The following is a 19145-nucleotide window of genomic DNA, read 5'->3' as shown; positions in this document are numbered from 1 at the left end:
ATATAACATATACATTCACCATACATTTAAATTTATGGAGGGATACATGCTGAAGCTGCACTGTACTTATGGTTAGATATATATAATAAGTACTTGGGAAAGATTTAGTCCAATAGGAATAATTGAGAAAGGTATAATCACATTTTTTTCCCAGAAAGATTATGCTCAGAAAAAATGCTGGCTTGTTTTTTGATTGTAGTGGGTCATAAGGAAATAGGAAACATTTAACCAGGTGATATTTAACCTAGGAATGCAGTTTCACTCACTAGGTTGGGTCAAATGAATAACATCCTGCTTAAAATGGTAAAACCCAGCACTTTGATCAAACCAACCTAAGGCATGTTCTGTCCCTTAGTTACCAAGCGGTGGGGTTCAAGTTGGGTTATTTTTTAACCCAGTAGCTTTTTAAGTGTACATGCACATAAACCTTTCTGACTGGTGCTGTGCAAAGAAATCGCTGTCTGTCACTCTGTATTAAAAAATAAAAACAGTTTGAGGTGGTGGGGACGGCACTGAAAATCACCGAATATGTTTGTTCCATAAAATCCTCGAGGTTTAGATCTTCTTTCTAACTTTTAGCAGTCCCCTGCTCATTAGAGGCCGCACGTTCCTATTTCATTAAATGCCTGTTCTTTGGAGACAAGTGCACAAAATTAGATTTTAATAAGAAGCCTCTATTCCCTGGGAATAAAGTTACACTGTAAAGTGGAATTGCATGCTAGTGCCAGTGCAAATTAGCAAAAACATTGTATCATCCATACAAAATAAGCTCTAACATCTCTGTTAGCATGCTAATGGCTGTTTTGGATTTGCCGTGGCATTTCATTGTGTTGGTTTATGTACAGTTAAATGAATCTGGAATGTGCAGTATGTCTGCATAATGGCCAATTATAGCCTTTGTAAGTGTAAAAGTAGACTCAAAGGAATAGTAGAATAGCAATAATAAAGGCCAGTGCCGAGGTTTTGTGAACAGCTCAGTAATCATCCCCTTGCAATTAATCGTTGACAGCAAAGAAAAACTTCCGAGTCACTATAAAGAATATTTGGGCTGGTAACTGTGTGACACTAAACAATAATTTTAAATTGTTACCATTTTCAAAATTTGTTTATTAGCATGAATAAGACGTGATTACAAAGTTACACTGTCAGATACTTATATTTATACATTTGTCTGAGACATTAGTTAGAATATGTTTTGCAAATGTATTTGGAGGCTTTTGTACATATGGCTCCTTTTAGAGGTTATTTTCCTTGCTGTTACTGAATTAGATGTTATTTGGTACCATATGGAACTTGAATGGAGCGGCTCCCACTTTCTCTGCACACAGATATAGGCAAAGTAGGAGTAGTTTGAACCCACAGCCAAACATCAACCTTTCAGATCAATGCATCTCCTGTTGATCTGTCAAAATAACCTCCCCGCTTTCATTTAGCGCCGTCCTGTGATGGCTAGACTAATTAAAAACGGTACTCAAGTAAAAGTATTGTTACTTTAGAATTATATTAACCCAAGTAGAAGTAAAAGTACTCGAAAAGATAACTATTTGAGTGAAAAAGTACCTGAGTAGTAGTACAAAAAATAAGCACTGTTTAATCATTTCAAACAAGACGAAAAAAAGATTTGTGTCACTTACTCAATCTTCAAATGAGAGTTTTGTCACAGTCTGCATTGTGTTTCTGTGTTGTGTGTTTGTGTGTGTGTGTGTGTGTGAGAGATGTTTATTTGCTCCAGGGCTGAAGTCGATTCCTATTTCAGCACTAAAACCCTTTCCTGTTTCCAGCAGGTGCCAGAAAAATAACACACAGAACTGGAAAGCTGCACTTCATACTGAACAAACTGTTGCCTGCATTTATTGCTAAACTTTTCTGCTGCCCTGCTCGCATTCACTGTCACTTCCTCCACACACTCCCTCTCCCCTTGCTCCGCCCCACACACACCTTACGTGACTTATCAACAAAGTGTAGCCCAATGTAACAAAATAGAAGCGTATATATTTATTCACAAATGTACTTTAGTGTTCTTAAAAAAAACCGGTACCCTTTATTTGTAGGTTAAAGCACATCCCTTTAATAAGTACTGGAGCCAGTGAAGGCAGAATATGTGTCTATCATGGAAGTTGTTTGGAGTGAGAGAGGCTCATCTCATACTGCTGAATGTCAAAGCTGCCTCTCTCTGTCTCTAATGAGAAAGTGACTTCAATGACATTTATTCACTGTTATTTGACTTTCGGTCGGAAAGCTGCGAGACATCACTTGATTTGTTTTAACTGTAAAAAATAAGCACCACTTTATTGACGCACGGTGTGTTTCACTTTAGACTGGCACGTCACACTGGGGGTACACGCAGCTGTATGTATGTGTGTGTGTGTGTGTGTGTATGTCTGTCTTGAGTGTGAATGTGCTTAAATGCCTGAAATATGAGCAATCCGAACCTAGAGTAATATCCTAATGTCAGGGTGCGCACACATGCCGTGTCTTCACATGCGATTGCACGTGCAACACAGTGTGTGTGTGTGTGTGTGTGTGTGTGCGTAGCACTAGCATTTGTAGTGTGTCGACGGCGCTTTCTCACTGTAGTGCTGAAGTGAGCCCATCTCCAGGGTGCAACTCAAATTGATTAAATTTGCCAGGTAAGTTGAGGGGCTGACTTCGGGCTCCAAGCAATTATTTGACTGTGGCTAAACCTGGTGTAAAAAAAGGGATTCTCTTGTTCTTTCACACTGCCGTTTAGTCATAGAGTAAAGATCTGTTGTCAAAAAGAACCACACGGCGTGCAGCTCTCGAGAATATGTAACCTATGTAATCTGATGCTCCATTTAGCACACAAAATATCCCATGATACAAAGATACGCATTAGAGTTTTTAGCATTCGTTGCTGTCATCTATATACTTGGGTTCCTGCAGAGCTGATTTCTTTGAATGCTTTAAATCCTGAATTGTGTTTGGTACCACTGAAAGATAAGACTATCCTTATGTAGGATTCATAAATGCTTTCTAATCATCTTATTCATTAGGTTGTAAAGGCTTTATAAATCATCAGATTGTTCATTTTTAGATACAAATGTACATGTTCCCACCTCCACTTCCACCTCACTGTTATTGACGTATACAATATAAAATTCTTCTCTCCTTTTTTTCCTGAATGCTTTTTAAACTTTTACAATTTGTGGTCTCACTTTTCCAAGAGACAGCTTACAACAGAGAGCTACTGAGCTGTATTTCACACACATTTCCTGTCTTTCAAGTGTTATGATTGCAGGAAGTGACATCTGTGCAGTCTGCGGTGGGAACAGCTGGACAGAATCAGACTAAGGGGCGGCCATTAGCTGCCCGCGCACAGACCTCCCAGGAGCACCTGGGAAAGATGGCCAGCAGGCAGAAAGGCTAACATTTAATTGCACTGAAAATGGCCGCTAAAATCTCCCTGATGGGGGAAATGGTCACCCTGGTGAGATGAGAAGAAATTGAGGATTGAGGCCTTGACAGGGGAAAAATGAAAAAGGACTGTGAAAAAAGACTGATGTAATGACAGGTGTCTGGACAACAGAGCAACAGTTGGCAGCACATCAGAAAGGCTGATGGTCGTATTGACTGGCAGACGACACACTGAAATGATCGATTGTCTGATTAACTACCACACAGCAAGAATCACAGGTTTTCAGTCACAACAAGGCGGGCACAAGCTCTCTTTCTTTTACTTCAGACGCCATTCCCTTGCAGTACAGGTCCTCATGTAACCTGTTCAGCACTCTCCCAACCTGGCAATATTCACGCTGGCAGATAGGTTAAATTAGTAATGATTGTACTGCTGCTGAGCATATTGACTTTTTTTCCTTCTGCTCCATAGAAGCTCTGTACTCATGCACTCAGGTCTGAACTCTTGGCTTCTGTTTTCCTCTGCCTGTGCGTTTTTTTTTTTTAAGTAATAATAACTTTAAATAACTTTTTGTACATACATCCATTTTGCAACTCTGTGGTCGCTGATGCACGATAAAGTACCAGTAACTGACCTTATATCCACTTCATGAGAGCTCTTGCTCAGGTATGGAAGAGACAACAAAGGTGTTATTTCACAGACAGAATAAAAACTCATGAAATGATAGGTGCCCTTTTTTTAAATTGCATTCCAATTATTTGGATGCCAAAGTGCTTTAACCCTTCGGAGTCTAGGACCACCACACGGCGTCAAAGTCACATGTCGCACATTTGAAAACGTTAAGCTGTGACACAAGCACGCAGGTGCTCAATTCAAAGACTGTTGGAAAGCGGACACTTCAAACTTTTTACAAGTGTTTGAATTTTGTCAATCGGCCTATTAAGACTAAATTTATGAAGAGCCGAAGTCGCGCACTACAGCTCTTCTACGAGTTAGAAGATGCTGAATCTGGGGAAGAACGTTCTGATTCTGAGGAAGACTCCTCCACTGGAAGACTCTGACTCCAGTTTCAGAGGATGAAGTGGATGCTGCGCGTGAAGACGAACGAGAGGAGGTGTCCGCGCAGACCCCCGCTCCTCCAAAGATCCAACTAGTTCCTACTCGGATTTTGTGTTTTTTTTGCACTTTTACATACAGTGTGTCCATATATTATGTCAAAATAAATAAATACTTGTAGAATCACAAAGGTGAGGTTGTGCTGAAAAGAAAGACACAAAGAAAGGCAAGCTAAGCAGTTTTAATGGGAAACACAAAGGTAAAATGAAAAGTAGTAAAAAACGACGTTTTACCCCAGACTGTGAAGGGTTAAGGGGAATAATTACATATAGGCAGAAGACTATACACACAAAAACTGAAGAAGTAGACAATATACGACAGAGTGCAGCAGTAAGACCAGAGCAAGCATTAAACGCTCACAAAGGCTTTCTTATAAGCAATGTTTTAAAGATGAAGAATAAAAGTCAAGATGTTGTGTGTCTGAACTCATTGTGGTTCAAAATCATTGTCAGTTTTTCAGTCCTCTAACATGACTCATATAAAACCAGTAATTACATGGCTCTTACAATTACACTTGCAACAATTGTGCGCCTTATAGTGACAGCAGCTGCTGACAGTCCTGCTGGCTCAAAGTAACTGTAAAACCGTTGCAAATTGATCATTGCGGAAAAAGAAAAGCAACCAACATTGCACCACGATGACTCCAGAAAAATGAAACAAGAATTCTTCATCAAGTCTCTATAAAAAGGAGAGATCAGTAGCAGTTTTAAGTAATACCAGAAGTGCAGTTATTGCATTAACACCGACCCTGTAGTGTAAACTAAGGGTGCAATGGGCTTTCCAGTAATTTATGTGTGTGTATATATGCATATATTTGCTCACTTTTAGATTGACAAACAGTATTGAGAGGGTTGCTATGGTAGCTGTGAATGAACTTGTAGCTCATGTGAACTAATCATGCTTGCCTCTTGGGCGCTGCATATGGTATGATTTCGAACACATCCAACAGCTCGTTTCTTCTCCTCCCTCCTGTCCCATGAAAGAGCATATGTAGAGTGAGCACATCGGATTTCAAAATTCACAGGAATTTTTCTCGGTCTTGCCTTAACTCTCCCCTGTCTTCTACTCTCTCTTCTTCTTTCCCATAGATGCTTTTTGTCAGACTCTTATTGACACCCTGGAGGACACACCTGGTCTGCACTACGTTTGGAGCACCTTCAAGCCGTTATTGCTAGGGAAAGTCCTCTACACACCTGATACACCTGCAGCTCGCCTCATGGTGAAAGAGGCAAGTCTGGAGAGAAAAATATAACTCATTCACATGCACACCGACTTTTCATGCACTTGGAAACTAGCTGAAGTTCATTTTACTGTATGATTTGAGAAAGTTTAGCAAAAGCTGAAAGCACTTTTTTTTTTGTTTTGTGAATATATTTGAATATCTTGTAATGCACTGCATCAGGCCAATTACAGGTATCAGTAATAGTGTGAAGTGTGAAGATGCCTCCAGTAGGGGAATGAGGAACACCGCATGCCACACAAAGTTACCTCCTGAAGAAGAAAATTAAAATAATATAATAGTTGTTCGGGCCTGTTCATAGAACGTGGCGAATGTAATGTATTTTCATGACATAAAATTTCTCCAAGATATTAGCATTATTTTGATAACTGCCTAAGCAACACAAACAGGCAGGCGGGGAGGATTTCACGGTGCGAATACATAACGAGTTCACAGTGAGCGTCCCGGTGCCGGCGCAGGAGGCCTGTTTCACACCAGACATCGTCAGATTGTTTACAAGTCAATGTTCAGGGTTAAATAACCCCATTTACATTCAACACCATGGGGGGTGAGAGTGTTACAATGTGATGAGTTCCTTTGGGGATTAGCAGAAATGTTCAGATGTGGAGTACTTTCATGTCTGAATTGGCTCACAGCTAATAGAAGAAACTCAGTGGGAGTGCTTTCAGTCAGGGAAAGGTGAAGTAACTGTATTGTTAAATATTATCTTTCTTTTTTTTTTTTGTTTCAGGCAAATAACACATTCAACGCCTTGGCTATGTTAAAAGAGCTCGCTGATATGTGGGATGAAGTCGGGCCGCGTGTCTGGGATTTCCTTCAAAATAGCCCTCAAGTCAACGCAATCCGGGTAAGATTCTGCACAGAGAAGCACTACAGTTTTTTACTTTTTAGATATTCAGGAAAGTTTTGTGTTTAGTTTCTCTACGGATCGTGGCCCGTTGCTGGTTCATTTTCAAACTGTAAACATGTAACATACAGCCAGATTTCACCTGCAGTACTTTTGACTTCAATGGGATAGTATTGAAAAGCGTTTTTTGTATTTTGTATGAAGCTGTTTCACATTTACCTGTATGGTACAAACTTAAGGGAATAGTCCAACGTTTTAAGAAATACACTTTCATTTTCTTTCCCAGAGTTGGAATGATTCCTCTCTAATATTTTTACGGGGAAAAAAAAATGAAGCTACATTTTCAGCTTTTTGTTTTAAAAAGCCATAAAAAATACTATCACTTGCAGCAAATAATGAACTTTAATGCATTGGAACATAAAATCCTACAGCTTTCTTTTAAAAATCCTGTTTTGGGGCAAACTTTCAGTAAAGAAATGAAGCTAACGAGCCTCACATATAGTGCAGGTGAGAATATACATGTTGTGTATATCAATTTGTTGCACCTTCTGTTAGATATGGAAACTAAGGGAGGAAAGTAATTATGGATAAGTGCAGGATAATTTTCATCCTGGCAGAAAGGATTATCTATAGAAGTAGAGGACATGGACTCACCACCACTTCTCCCTCCCTCCCTCTCTCAGTCTCTCTCTCTCTCTTTGCCTCTCGCTGTATTTCCTTGACACTGACATTACTCCAGTGTCACTCCAAATGAGCTTATAGGCAGCTGGAGGGAAGCAGACATTGGGAGCTCCATATAGCCAGGGTATTCATTACCCTAGCCCTAACCTTTACACAAATGGGCCGGCAATCCTCCTTTGTCTTCATTTTCTCCCAGCCTGGCTCCCTCTCTCTCCACTTCGCGCTACGAAGCTGGTGGCTTCGGAGGTTTGTCATCTTTAGAGGTCCTTCAAGGTCGCAGACACGTTTTACGCTGATGGACCAATTACCATCACCACCACAACTACATTTGAGATAGAGGAGGGTTAGGGTGTGGAGATGAATAGAAGGACATTCTGTACAGTAATGGCTTACAAATAAAAGTGGTTGAAAATGTGTTAGAAATAACTACTCGTGCCATAACATGGTGTTTAGGCGGTAAAATTGTAATCCTTAAGCGTGATTTGGTGACACCTATGGTTACCATGGTGACAGCAAGTGCGGTTTGATACTACAGGTGCTATAATTCAAGAGCAGCTTCTTCATCAGAAATACAAGAGAGGAGCTAACGGTGTTTCTGTTTACAGTACGTCCAAACACTTTGTTCTAAAACCGAGTAAGTATTTTCCATCAATCCCCGATCAACTGCAGTCTAATTTCATGTTGTACAAGTAGTTTTCAAGGCAAGAGCAGGCCACAGTAAAGCTGAGGTGTCTTTGGAGGTGTCACCTCGTTGGAGGTGAGGTAACTAGATCCAACAGCTCGCTGTGGCTGCTCCGTCCCATTCCATTACTGTAATATCTGTGATCTGTCTAGGTGGACATCTATTCCAGCCGCTACGCTAATTCATTCACTGCACTGTCAACACACAACACACACGTTTTATTCCTCTGCTCTGTGTCCTTCTTCTTGTGGTCTCTCATATCATTCGGTCCAGCGCCAGTCCTCCACTAATATCGCAGCATAATAAATACAGAAACAATGGATTAAAAGGGTGTTTCTCTTTATGAAAGTGTCACTAACAATTGAGCATATTGACCAACCAATCAACCAGCCGACTAGGAGATGTCAGCCCTACTGTTTACATGCATGCATGCCTTGTTTCCTTCCAATATCTTGTGTCTTTGAAAGTAGCTTCAATCCACTGTGGGAATGTCAGACTCCACCACTAAGAATTAAAACTACTATATTAAGAGGTAATTCCTGACTGTAAATACATCAAATGGCTATTGCAAATTCTAAGGATTATAACTTTAATGCAATTCTTAATTTAAAACATGTGACATAAACAGGACGCTTTAATCCACACCCACTTAAATTCACAGTGCCCAGCTGAGTAAACATGAGGACTTGTTCACTATCATGTAACCTGCCAAACAAATACATTTCACTTACCCACTAAACAATCCTTTCATGATTTAATGTGACACATGACCAACAAGGTTAAAAGAAATATCTGCAAACCTTTGGCCCAAATGCCACCAAACATTACGCCAAAAGCAGTCGTAGCTGGGTGAACATTTAAAATACTTAGTCGATTTAACAGTTACAGTCAATTTGCCAGTGTGACTCTTCCACAATTATTTCAAAATGACTTGGAGACTTTAAAATACACACTTTTTTTGATGGGTCAAGTCCTTAATGTAGCGCCCACTAAGATGGATGTACTGATTTTTTAAAAGGTCACATGCGGCATAGAGATTACTTAATTTGACACTTTGTCTTAAGGTTAAGCAGAATATCATCAGGAGTGTTGACACCGAAATGCCACTGAGCGCACTGGCCAGAATATATCTGAATCTCAACTCAGAATTTAATTCTTTAGAGGCCCGAGTCCCGATTGACGCACAGCGCCCTTTCCATCCCAAAAGTCCACATGATCCGCTTTAGAATATGAACCCGACGCATTCAGCTACTTTTTTATCACTACAAGTGATACATGAAATTGAAAGGATGTTTATAAATTACATATTATTTGAGTGGCTTCCTTTCCAGTTTCCCTCTGTGTACATGGCAGGTATTTGATCACTGTTATTTTTCATTTTAGTTTGTGTTGCTGCACTGTCATTACAGGAACAGTGTTATTTTAATACTTGGGAGTTTATTTCACAGCAGTTTGAATCCATGAAAATACAGGGTGGGAGCAAAGGGTACGTAAAGGTGCTAAATAGGGGGTAAAGCACTGAAGCCAACAGGTGGGAGTAGAATGATCCTGTTATGCAAGAGCTATTGTTTGAAAACAGTTTATTTCACGCAAGAAGAATACCCATACATATTCATGTATTGTGCTTACTGAATGTAGGGCTTAAGTGCTGTGCAGAGGTTATATTTGCTCCCAGATCAGCAAATCACCTTTAATTCATTGCATAATTAGAGCAATTGCAGCTTGATCCATGACCTGAGATGAATGGAAGAGGCTTCACATACATGTTTCTTATCGTGCTAGTGAAGGGGATTGAGAGGAAGGGAATCGTCTGTATCCTGTATTTGGATGTATATGTGTATTGTGTATAGGTTTAGAGTGGTGTAGAGTTTTAATTTGCATTCATTTTCATACTCCAGTCCTTAATGTATGTCTATGCAAATGCCCACGTGTGTGTGTGTCTGCTGTACTTTCATAATGTATACTGTACACGAGCACTTCTTGGCCATAAGAGCAGTTGATGTGTATCCCAGAGCCTGAAGTACGACAGCGCCATCTATCTTAACGCTCCTAATTAATTCTGCTGAAGAATGAATGTCACTGCCACCGAAGAACAAAGCTGACCTCCCGTGCTTTCTCGTCTAAAATAATACGCTGCAATCTAAAACGCTTTGGTCCTCATTCAGATTCCATTGCACTCGTGCCACACTCATTCAGGGCCTCTCACCAGTAGCCGGAGCAACTATAATTAAACCCCTCTTCTTACTTTTGAAATCAGGCCTTGCTGAAGAATCCGGTGTTTGCTGCTATCCTCGACCAGCGTCTCAACGGCACAGGATGGACGGCCGAGCTGCTGGCCAACTTCCTGTACAACGGGCCCCCAGAGGATCGTCCACCCGGCATGCCGCCCCGCGACTGGCGGGATGTTTACAACACCACCACCCAAATCCTGAAGCTTGTCTCCAACGCTCTTGGTGTATGTAATTCTTTTGTCTTCACGTTCATTAGATGCATAGCAACACACCAGCTGAGCTTCCGGCCCACTCATGCTGCTCTCTGTGACCTCTTCAGTGAAGTCAAAGATTTGATTTAAAAGATATAGGTTATTCACTGACATTTAGGATTTTATAAAGCATAATTCTCACTAGTGAGATAATAGCCAATCAGTTCCACTGTTCTCTTTCATCCGCTCCCTTCTATGTTATTTATTTGATTCATCCTACACCACCCATGTGATTTCTTTGGCTGGAGTTGGCGTTAAAAACAAGAGATGACCTTTAAAGTACTCAAACAAAACTGTCTTTCAGTAAAAATGATAATTTAATTCTAATGTATCAGCTTTCTTTGTTGGGTTGCTGGCTTGATAAAATAAAAACATGATCCAGATGAGCTGACTGCAGCCAAACCATTGCAACAGTGTCTCACACATTACAGCACTGATGGTAATTTCAGTTTGCCAGGATATATAAACAATTTGCAGTATCAAGTATTCAATCACCACACACATTTTTACTCACAGACTGAGGACAGCAATCTGGCAATAGTCTTGTATCCCTGACATAATTGCTGCACTTTAATTTATTCCTGTATCTTGTCATTCGCAACTGTGACACAACTCTGGCAGAACACCAGCATGCAAGCAGGGTTCTTTGCATCTAAGAAACAATGTGTCCATGTTTAGCACTGTGCTTTTTGTTTCCTAGCTCTTTTGTTGCTGTATCTGTGCTCTGCTGTTGTAAAAACCAAAATCAAGCTTTTCCAGATGACATGTAGGGTTTTCATCGTGCTCATCTGCTTCATCTGCTTTTGTATTTGGAGAACAAGCAAAAAAAAAAGGCTTTAGTCTTTTATTCATTAAACTTTAATGTCTTTGACTTAGCAAACTGTCAAATACACAGGAAGATATGTTACTACATTGCCTTCATGATAATCATAAAAAACACTGTTATGGGCCTGACTATAGTGAATCTTTAAAGGCATCAAACAGAGTGGTGTCTCTAAGTAGGAACACAAACACAGCTGACATTGATATATTGATCTGTGGCACAGTTTGCAGCAAAACCCTCCTTTCTCTTCATTGTGTGATCAAACACACGCTCAAAGCCCATCCACACCCCCTGCCACACTCACATACACACACATATCAATCCACAGGCTGCTAAGATGGCAGGTTGGGCCCTTTGGGTGTTAGCCATACATGGCCAATGAAATTCCAACATAATGCAATCTATTTTCTGCCCTAATGGAAATTGCATTGCTCAAAATGGATACCAGGATGGGGACAGTTATTAGACAACCTTTACTGTGGTGTCCTCTGATCAGGGTATATACATCTGTTGGGAAATGGAGAGATTGTCTCTGTCCAGAGCTGAAGACTTTATACTTGCAGCATTTACAAGGCCATGTAAGCAGGTTCAGTAGCCACAGGGCAAATAATTCAGTATAGTAACACAAATTAAGACCGCAATGTTACACCACATAATCTATTTTACCGCTGGTTAGAAAATTAAAATGTAGCTTTATTGTGACTAATCTTAAAGACAAACACCTTGTCCATTCTGATGAACCTAATTTAGCCTAATTTAATTACTGGTTTTGCATGCACCAGCTGCATGGTGAATAACGACAACAGTCCCTGTTAAAAGCAAAGGGATTGTTTTAGCATCTATGGAGGAAAAAACAAGCTAACAAGTGTCAAATTTCCAAATACAAATACAGCACATAGAAGAGAGAAAATCTTTCCTATGACGTGCTCACAAATTAGTAATTTGTATCCCTGAAATAATAATCTGTGTGAGCGAATTGATAAGTCAAGATCAATGCCCAACAATCTGTGGTCAATTTAGAACTGGCACGGCTTCTCTCTACTCTGCCTCCACCAGCAACACCGAACAATCAGGCCGCATCCATGTAACAACAAAGGCCCAAAATAGAGCCACAAACTGCTGCTGCTCTGCTTCATTTGTGAGCTGCCCCACAATTCAATTTGAGCATTCTACTAATAAAAATAAATAAGAATAGCAACAGTCAAATAAACTGCGTAACAGGTCATTATGAAGGTGCTCATTGCAGTAGTAACAATAGTAAACAGTATCACTGCATCATCCTTGTAACCCTGGAAATATTACCAGCTTCATGGCACTTGTTGAGGACAATGTATTGCAGTATAGTCATGTTTTGCTTAAAGTTTAAAGACACTTTTTGTATGGATGGATCTACTGTATGAGCGTCTAGAACTCCGAATGTGTCTCCGACATGAGCAGATAAAGCTGGCTTTGTCATGTGTGTAGTAGACAACACAGTCTTTACAAGCATGCTGTAATTGAAAGAACAGTAATCTTTACTGCTGTTTGGTTCAAACGATGCTCTATTATAATTGAATCAGATATGGTCAACAGGTCAGAGTCATCAGATGTGGTGGTTGTGAGCATTTTCTACCATATATTTCACTCAGCACTTGTCTAGACTTCGGGCTCACATAAACATTCCACTGCTGCCATGTCCACTGATGCTGCTGCTGTGATATTTTGTTTCCCACCATAGCTTGATAAAGAATACAGACCAGAGAATCCAGGGGGAGAAATGATAAAACTATTGCAGCACTGAGATGTGTGGACAGCTGTCAGGTGTGACTGCCTCCCAGGATGGCTAGCTCATTATCGTCTCATGAAACAGAGGGCCGAGGCTACAGAACAGGGAGTGCTAGCGAGGCTGTATCTCATTTGCTTCTCTGAAGCCCCGAACATTTCCCACCCCCAGGCAGCTCCAGATAATTTGGAACTACTCTCTGTGTGGTTAAGTCAATAGCTGAATGCTACTTTTTGATAAATATCCATCTGCTATTCTGTTAGGGGGTTCATGCCTGCCTCTGTTTCATTCTCTCTTTTTGTGGGTACTAAAGATTTATATAAAAGGGGAATGATTTACTGTAAGAAGATTATGGTAAAGTATGGCATTTTTGTGATATGCTCTATATTTTTTGACAGTGCTTAGACCTGAACAAGTTTGTGGCAGTCCCCGATGAAAGCGATCTTGTGAGCAAAGCACTGGAGCTTCTGGAGAACGATACGTTCTGGGCTGCTGTTGTGTTTGAAAACCTGCAGCCAAACTCCAGCCGCCCCCCTCCGTATGTCAAATACAAAATTCGCATGGACATCGATGAGGTAGAGCGTACCAACAAAGCCAAAGACAGGTATGTGACACAGATAAGGGACTGCACATATTAGAATACTGCAATTACACACTAAAAAACTGTAATCATCTTTTTTTTCTTACTGACTTTTCTTATGTTACGTTACATTTCATAGCTTTTATTTAAAGAAAGTGAAATTATTCTCTTTCTTGCCAAAATCGAAACCTAAATAAAACTAAATATGATGCTAGAGCCCAGAGATTAGCAGGTTAGCTTAGCATAAAGACTGGAAATAGGGGGAAACAGCTTGTCTGGCTCCAAAGGTATATGTCGTTATCAAACAAACTTGATAATAAAGCAGTAATTAGTGAACTTTTGATGAGCTGTTTTTTAAAGCTTTGGACACAGCTTGGCTAGCTGTTAACGCTGTCTCCTCTCTCAAGCTTCAAGAGTGGCTCGTTAGTCAAAAAAGTCTGCCAGCCGGTAACACTAACCTAACCTATGAACAAAGCCAGGACAGCTATATCCCTCTGCTTCCATCATCCATGCATCATTCAGGCAAAGCTATACTGATCACCTGTTGACTTTAGTTTCATATTTAATGTTCAGACACAAGAGTCGCATCAATCCTTGCTTCTAACTCTCAGAAAGAGAGCTGATAAGCATATTTTCCAAAATGTCAAAGTATTCCTTCAAGCCCAGAGACCGAAGAAGATGCTGAGTTTTACTGTCCTTGATGTTTACCAAAAGATCGGATCCTTTTTTGTCTTTTAAAGTTTACTGTCAAACAATATGACCTCTAAAAACAGTCATGATACTCTCACTGTATTTCTGACCATTCTGGTGGTAGTTTACTTGCCCTTTGCTAAGACAGATCATGGTGTGTCTGCTTTTAATAAGGTTATGGTCTCCTGGGGCTCGGGACAACTCCTTTAATGACCTGCGCTATATATGGGGTGGCTTCGCCTACCTTCACGATATGATGGACCACGGCATTATACGAGCACACACGTCAAAGCCCCAGCCCCTTGGTGTTTTTGCCCAGCAAATGCCATACCCTTGCTTCGTGGATGACAGGTAAATACAAAAGCTTTTATCTGCCAGTGTTGTGATTAGTGGAAAAGAAAGGAGGTATTACAGCAATAAAATTGTGCTCACTCTGGAGAATCGCCATTCACTACCACCACATTGTTGAGTTATTGTCTTATCAGTCACTTAGGCCCTCCAGATTTCCCTGTGGAAACTTCAAGATGCTCCCTCTTGTTTGTCTAACTTGCCCTTTTCTTTGATATCTATGTTGCCTTTCTGCTAGTGTCTTATGTTCTCACTGATCACAGATGAAGGGACTAAGATAGGGAACTCCTCTAATAATGTCACCGTTAAAAGTCAATGATAAAAAAGTAACATGCTTGAGGATAATTTTAGCCATGCATTGAGGGTTAGCAAAAGAAAAGGAAATGAATGAAGACAACAAGAGGGAGGAAGAGTTGGCCAAAACTATTGATTTTAGCCTAACCACAGGAAATTCCTGAATAGTTGATGGATGCTGAATTATTTAGACAACCACCATGAGTATCTTCCTTCCTAGTATTTCCGAGGCACTTTATTCTCAACAAAGTGAGAATGCCATACCCCACGTCTCACATAGCTCCATCATGTGCAGAGCTTCAGGATTCTGTCTGTGCTATGTTTGTATCCATTGATAGCACCGGCTTCTATCATGTTAGATCAGCCACCTAGGGACAGAAATGATGCGGTATCTCTCTTAATCTTCCACATCCAAGATTTCCTCAGAGTCTAGGAAATGACTCCCATCCACACAACGTTATGATCTCCATTAATAAAAGAAAAAGCCCAGTGATGCCATCAAGAGAAAAAGATAATTACCAGGGAGATTTAAGTCCAACAACACAATGTGCCCCTTTCAGTAGACACAAAATATTCACAGCCTGTGGGAAAACAGAATTCCAGAGATTAGGGATCTAATTTTAAAATATTATGTGCTTTGGATAGCACAGAAATTACAATATGGCAACCTTTTGAGGGTGTTTGGATAAACGTATTTAAAGAGGCTGAAACAAGAAGAAGAATGAAAATTACGACTTCACATAAGATCTACAAGCATGGGGTTGTTGAAGCACATGTTTTGAATGATAATTCATCACACGCTTGGAGACATGGAAACAAGGAGAAATCAGTGCTGTGAATTTATCATCCGGGGTTTCTATTGGTTCTTTATGAAGCCCGTATTTCCCTCTGATTTATATTTACATTGTGGCTTTCAGATTAAATACAGCTTCACCGCTTTGCACTTTAATTTGTAGCTACTTTAGTAAACATGCTTTAAGACACATATTCCATATTTGTTTTAACTGCCGAAGTGGGTGCACTTGGTTTGGCATGCCAAGCAATAAAATAAGTTTCAGAAGTACTAATTGGAGGGAAGTTGAACTAAATATTGGGCCCAGTGGAGATATTCAGCTGAGAGGAATTCTGGCATTTTGAATTAGCTAAAGTGCAAAATCATCCCCCCATACATTAGCGAGAGGACACGCTTCAGAAGGAAAAAGACTGACACCCCTACTGTTGATTTTTAATCTTATTTGACTGTACCTGTTTTTTACAGCATAAATACTAAAACTTAGTGCTATATTCCTCTATATGCTGCAGCACCGTCAGTGTAGGTATGTTCTATATTCAGCCACTTCTCATAGTGGTTTTCACTCATTTGCACATGTCTTCATTTACAAGTCATTGTTGTGATGATGATATGAAATCAGACAGTTATTGTACAGCTTATTTGCTAATGCCGGCCCCATAGCCTCAGTTTTGATCAGCATAAAACAAAGGATTAATAATTACGGCTGATAAATGGGAGCCATAAAGCACTTCAATACCCTCAGTCCCTCCACCACTTACTCCTTCGCCTGCCTAGCCGTTTGGGCATTTCTATAAATTATTAACACTTGAAAACTGCTATTTCATTCATAAATAATTGAGAGTGAAATCACACAAAGGATGATGCGCTACACAGAGAGGCATGATGGGGAAGAACGTTGGTGGTAATTATTTTCATCTCGAACTGTGTGTCACCGGCCAGAAGGAAGGAAAGAACATTGTGCATTCAGAGGAACATGTTTGCAGTCTGCTGTAACCATTTCTCAGTTTAGAAAGAGGTCTGATCCAATCGAAAATATGAAAAGTTGTGGCAAAACACAGTTAAAGATTATTCCGTGCAGAAAATGCATCCATTTAATAAGCACTTTTCACTATTTAGGTTTCAATATGCACGACTTACACAAAACAGAAAATATTTTGACAAAATCTCAAGAAATTGTTGCAAACTACTCGTGTAATGCATCATCACTTTCCTTTTAGCTTTTACATTCTTTTCATTCTCACAAAAATATAATATATTTCTACTTCTCTGATAAAGTAAATAAAAGGCAGCATTAACTGCGATGAACTCGACACTCAACAACAATCCTGACATCAGGCTTGCCTTTTCAAATAATTTCCTTTTGCGTTCCTCATTTCCTCCTCACAGTTTTTGGCTGTAACACATCCAATGAACTACCAGCGATCGGGGGCGGCCTCAACCAAAGCTGACCCTGTTGGCATTTCCAACTTGAGATAACAAAACTGTATTAGCTCCCGCCGTCTTTGTATTCACATTGTGCACAGGGTTGAGATGGCGGTGGGGGATAAAACTTGACCCTTGTAGGGCCTGATAGCACATAAACCGGTCCTTTATCAGCGGCCATTGCACACTGCTGAATCAGAGGCATCTCTTGTTTGGATCCGGAGGCTGTGCTCCTCATCAATAGGTCTTTCACATTCACATGGGTTTGATGTGAGATCTAAGGCTGCTTTCAGTGATGCATAACCTAGGCCCGCAGTGGACGTGAGGAATATTTAAATCAAGAGGAATATGCTTTTGACCATACAGTAGCTAATCAACCTTATGTGTGCACTGTTGGTACTGAGAGTGGGTGAAGCGGTTGAGTATATTTGGGACATCTGGGGATCATAATGAGCGAAAATAAACTGTGGATGTTTGGTTATATCCTTACAGCGCTTTCTAGCTGTGCATAACTAACATCTCATATTAATAAGATCAGAAAATATTTCCTGTATGACTCCACACAGGTTTATAGCCCTGACCGAAAAAAGGGCTTATAATATACTGTCATTCCAGCTTTCCAAATATTGTTTTTCTATGCTTTCATAAGAGAGCAGCAGGGATCAAAGGCATGCTCAGTTTAGTCTGTTTATTGATTTAGTTATTAGGGCTCCAATTAACAATTTGGATACCAGGATGCCCAGATACTGTATTTTCTGTACTCTAAATGGATTCTAAATGGTCAGAATGGAAAGCCTTATTGTGTAGCTGATCAACATGTTCATTAGTGCCAGCGCTGAGTGCGCAATAAGAGCTGTGCATTAATGAGTTTGTTTATTCATTTGTTTGATCCTGACCCTGTGGTCTTTTCAAGACCTGGCATTTAATAGGATCAGATGGAGGCCCATCATGACAGATGCTGCAGTATTAATACAGTCCAAGCACAGAAGAGTCCAGCATGTTTTTAATTCACTGTAAAGTAAATTGTTTTTGTTCTTTCCTTTTGAAAGAAGAAAGCATTTCAGACTCACATTCGTCGTCTCTTTTGGATAAGAGCACTCTGGACACTGATGTTGTATTTGCTGAACAAATGCAAACTGTAGGAACTTGTGTCAAGCCATTTTTTGGGCTATATATTAAAAACAGTGCTGACAGAACTATCTTTAAAGTGATATGTGGGTTTTCAACATTTCAACATGACCTAGACTAAACCTGTGCAGTGGTAGGTATAAAACTTGAATAAGACTTTTAGGTCACATTCAACTTAAACTCACTGCATTACTTTTTTTTTTTTTTTTTTTTCCAGTTTTGAGGTATTGTAAACAGCTTTCCAAACAAGGAACTTGTCACTGAGCTCTAGATAAAACATGGCTTCATATCGTTCTTTAATCTCTTTAATATTAAAAGTATTCATCCAGAACTAATCACCACAGTAGTTAAATTTTAGCTTTAAAAAAAGTTTGTTGACAGTCTTCCACAAAATGTCTCATTAGTAGTTGCAGCAATTAGTTTGAACCACTTCTAAAATATGAGATTGTACTTTATGTCTGATTGAAAAATTGCTTCTGGCTTGTTCACAAAATAAGTCGTGTACTATTATATATTTTCAAGGTCATATTTAATACCAGGTATCTAATACAGTATATGCAGTGACCATTGCTAAAAGATGATCATTTAGTTGTCACTAACAGTAAATGTTCGGGGGTTACTGTAAAACATTTTATGTTACAGAAAAGGCTTGCGATAGCTACGTCACGTAAAATATGTTACGCCCCTATGTAAACTAAAATGTATGTAAAACTGTGCCTGCTAAAGGTACAAAAACAAAATTTAAACATTTAACTTCTTCCTTGCATTCATTTTGACCCCACTTTGACATAATATATTGTACTTCCATAGTGAGCCACACATCTCAATAGAACCTTAGGAACATAAGATTTTTAGAATAGGCTAGCACTTCTGCTTGGCTT

General features: G+C 39.8%; 1 protein-coding gene across 1 annotated transcript in view; it reads left to right on the top strand.

Annotated features, from left to right (window-relative positions):
* The window catches only part of LOC139223010 (phospholipid-transporting ATPase ABCA1-like), a 137707-nt gene that overhangs the window by 19771 nt on the left and 98791 nt on the right, over positions 1-19145 (top strand). Inside the window, exons 10-14 of the mRNA XM_070854934.1 lie at positions 5581-5720; positions 6463-6579; positions 10200-10397; positions 13408-13613; positions 14454-14630. Of these exons, the coding sequence (XP_070711035.1) occupies positions 5581-5720; positions 6463-6579; positions 10200-10397; positions 13408-13613; positions 14454-14630 (838 nt within the window). The remainder of the gene's footprint in view (positions 1-5580; positions 5721-6462; positions 6580-10199; positions 10398-13407; positions 13614-14453; positions 14631-19145) is intronic.

The sequence above is a fragment of the Pempheris klunzingeri genome, chromosome 23 (assembly GCF_042242105.1).
Source record: "Pempheris klunzingeri isolate RE-2024b chromosome 23, fPemKlu1.hap1, whole genome shotgun sequence".
Classification (NCBI taxonomy): domain Eukaryota; kingdom Metazoa; phylum Chordata; class Actinopteri; order Acropomatiformes; family Pempheridae; genus Pempheris; species Pempheris klunzingeri.
Note: the sequence above shows the minus strand (reverse complement) of the source record. Positions and strands in the feature narration are given on the sequence as shown.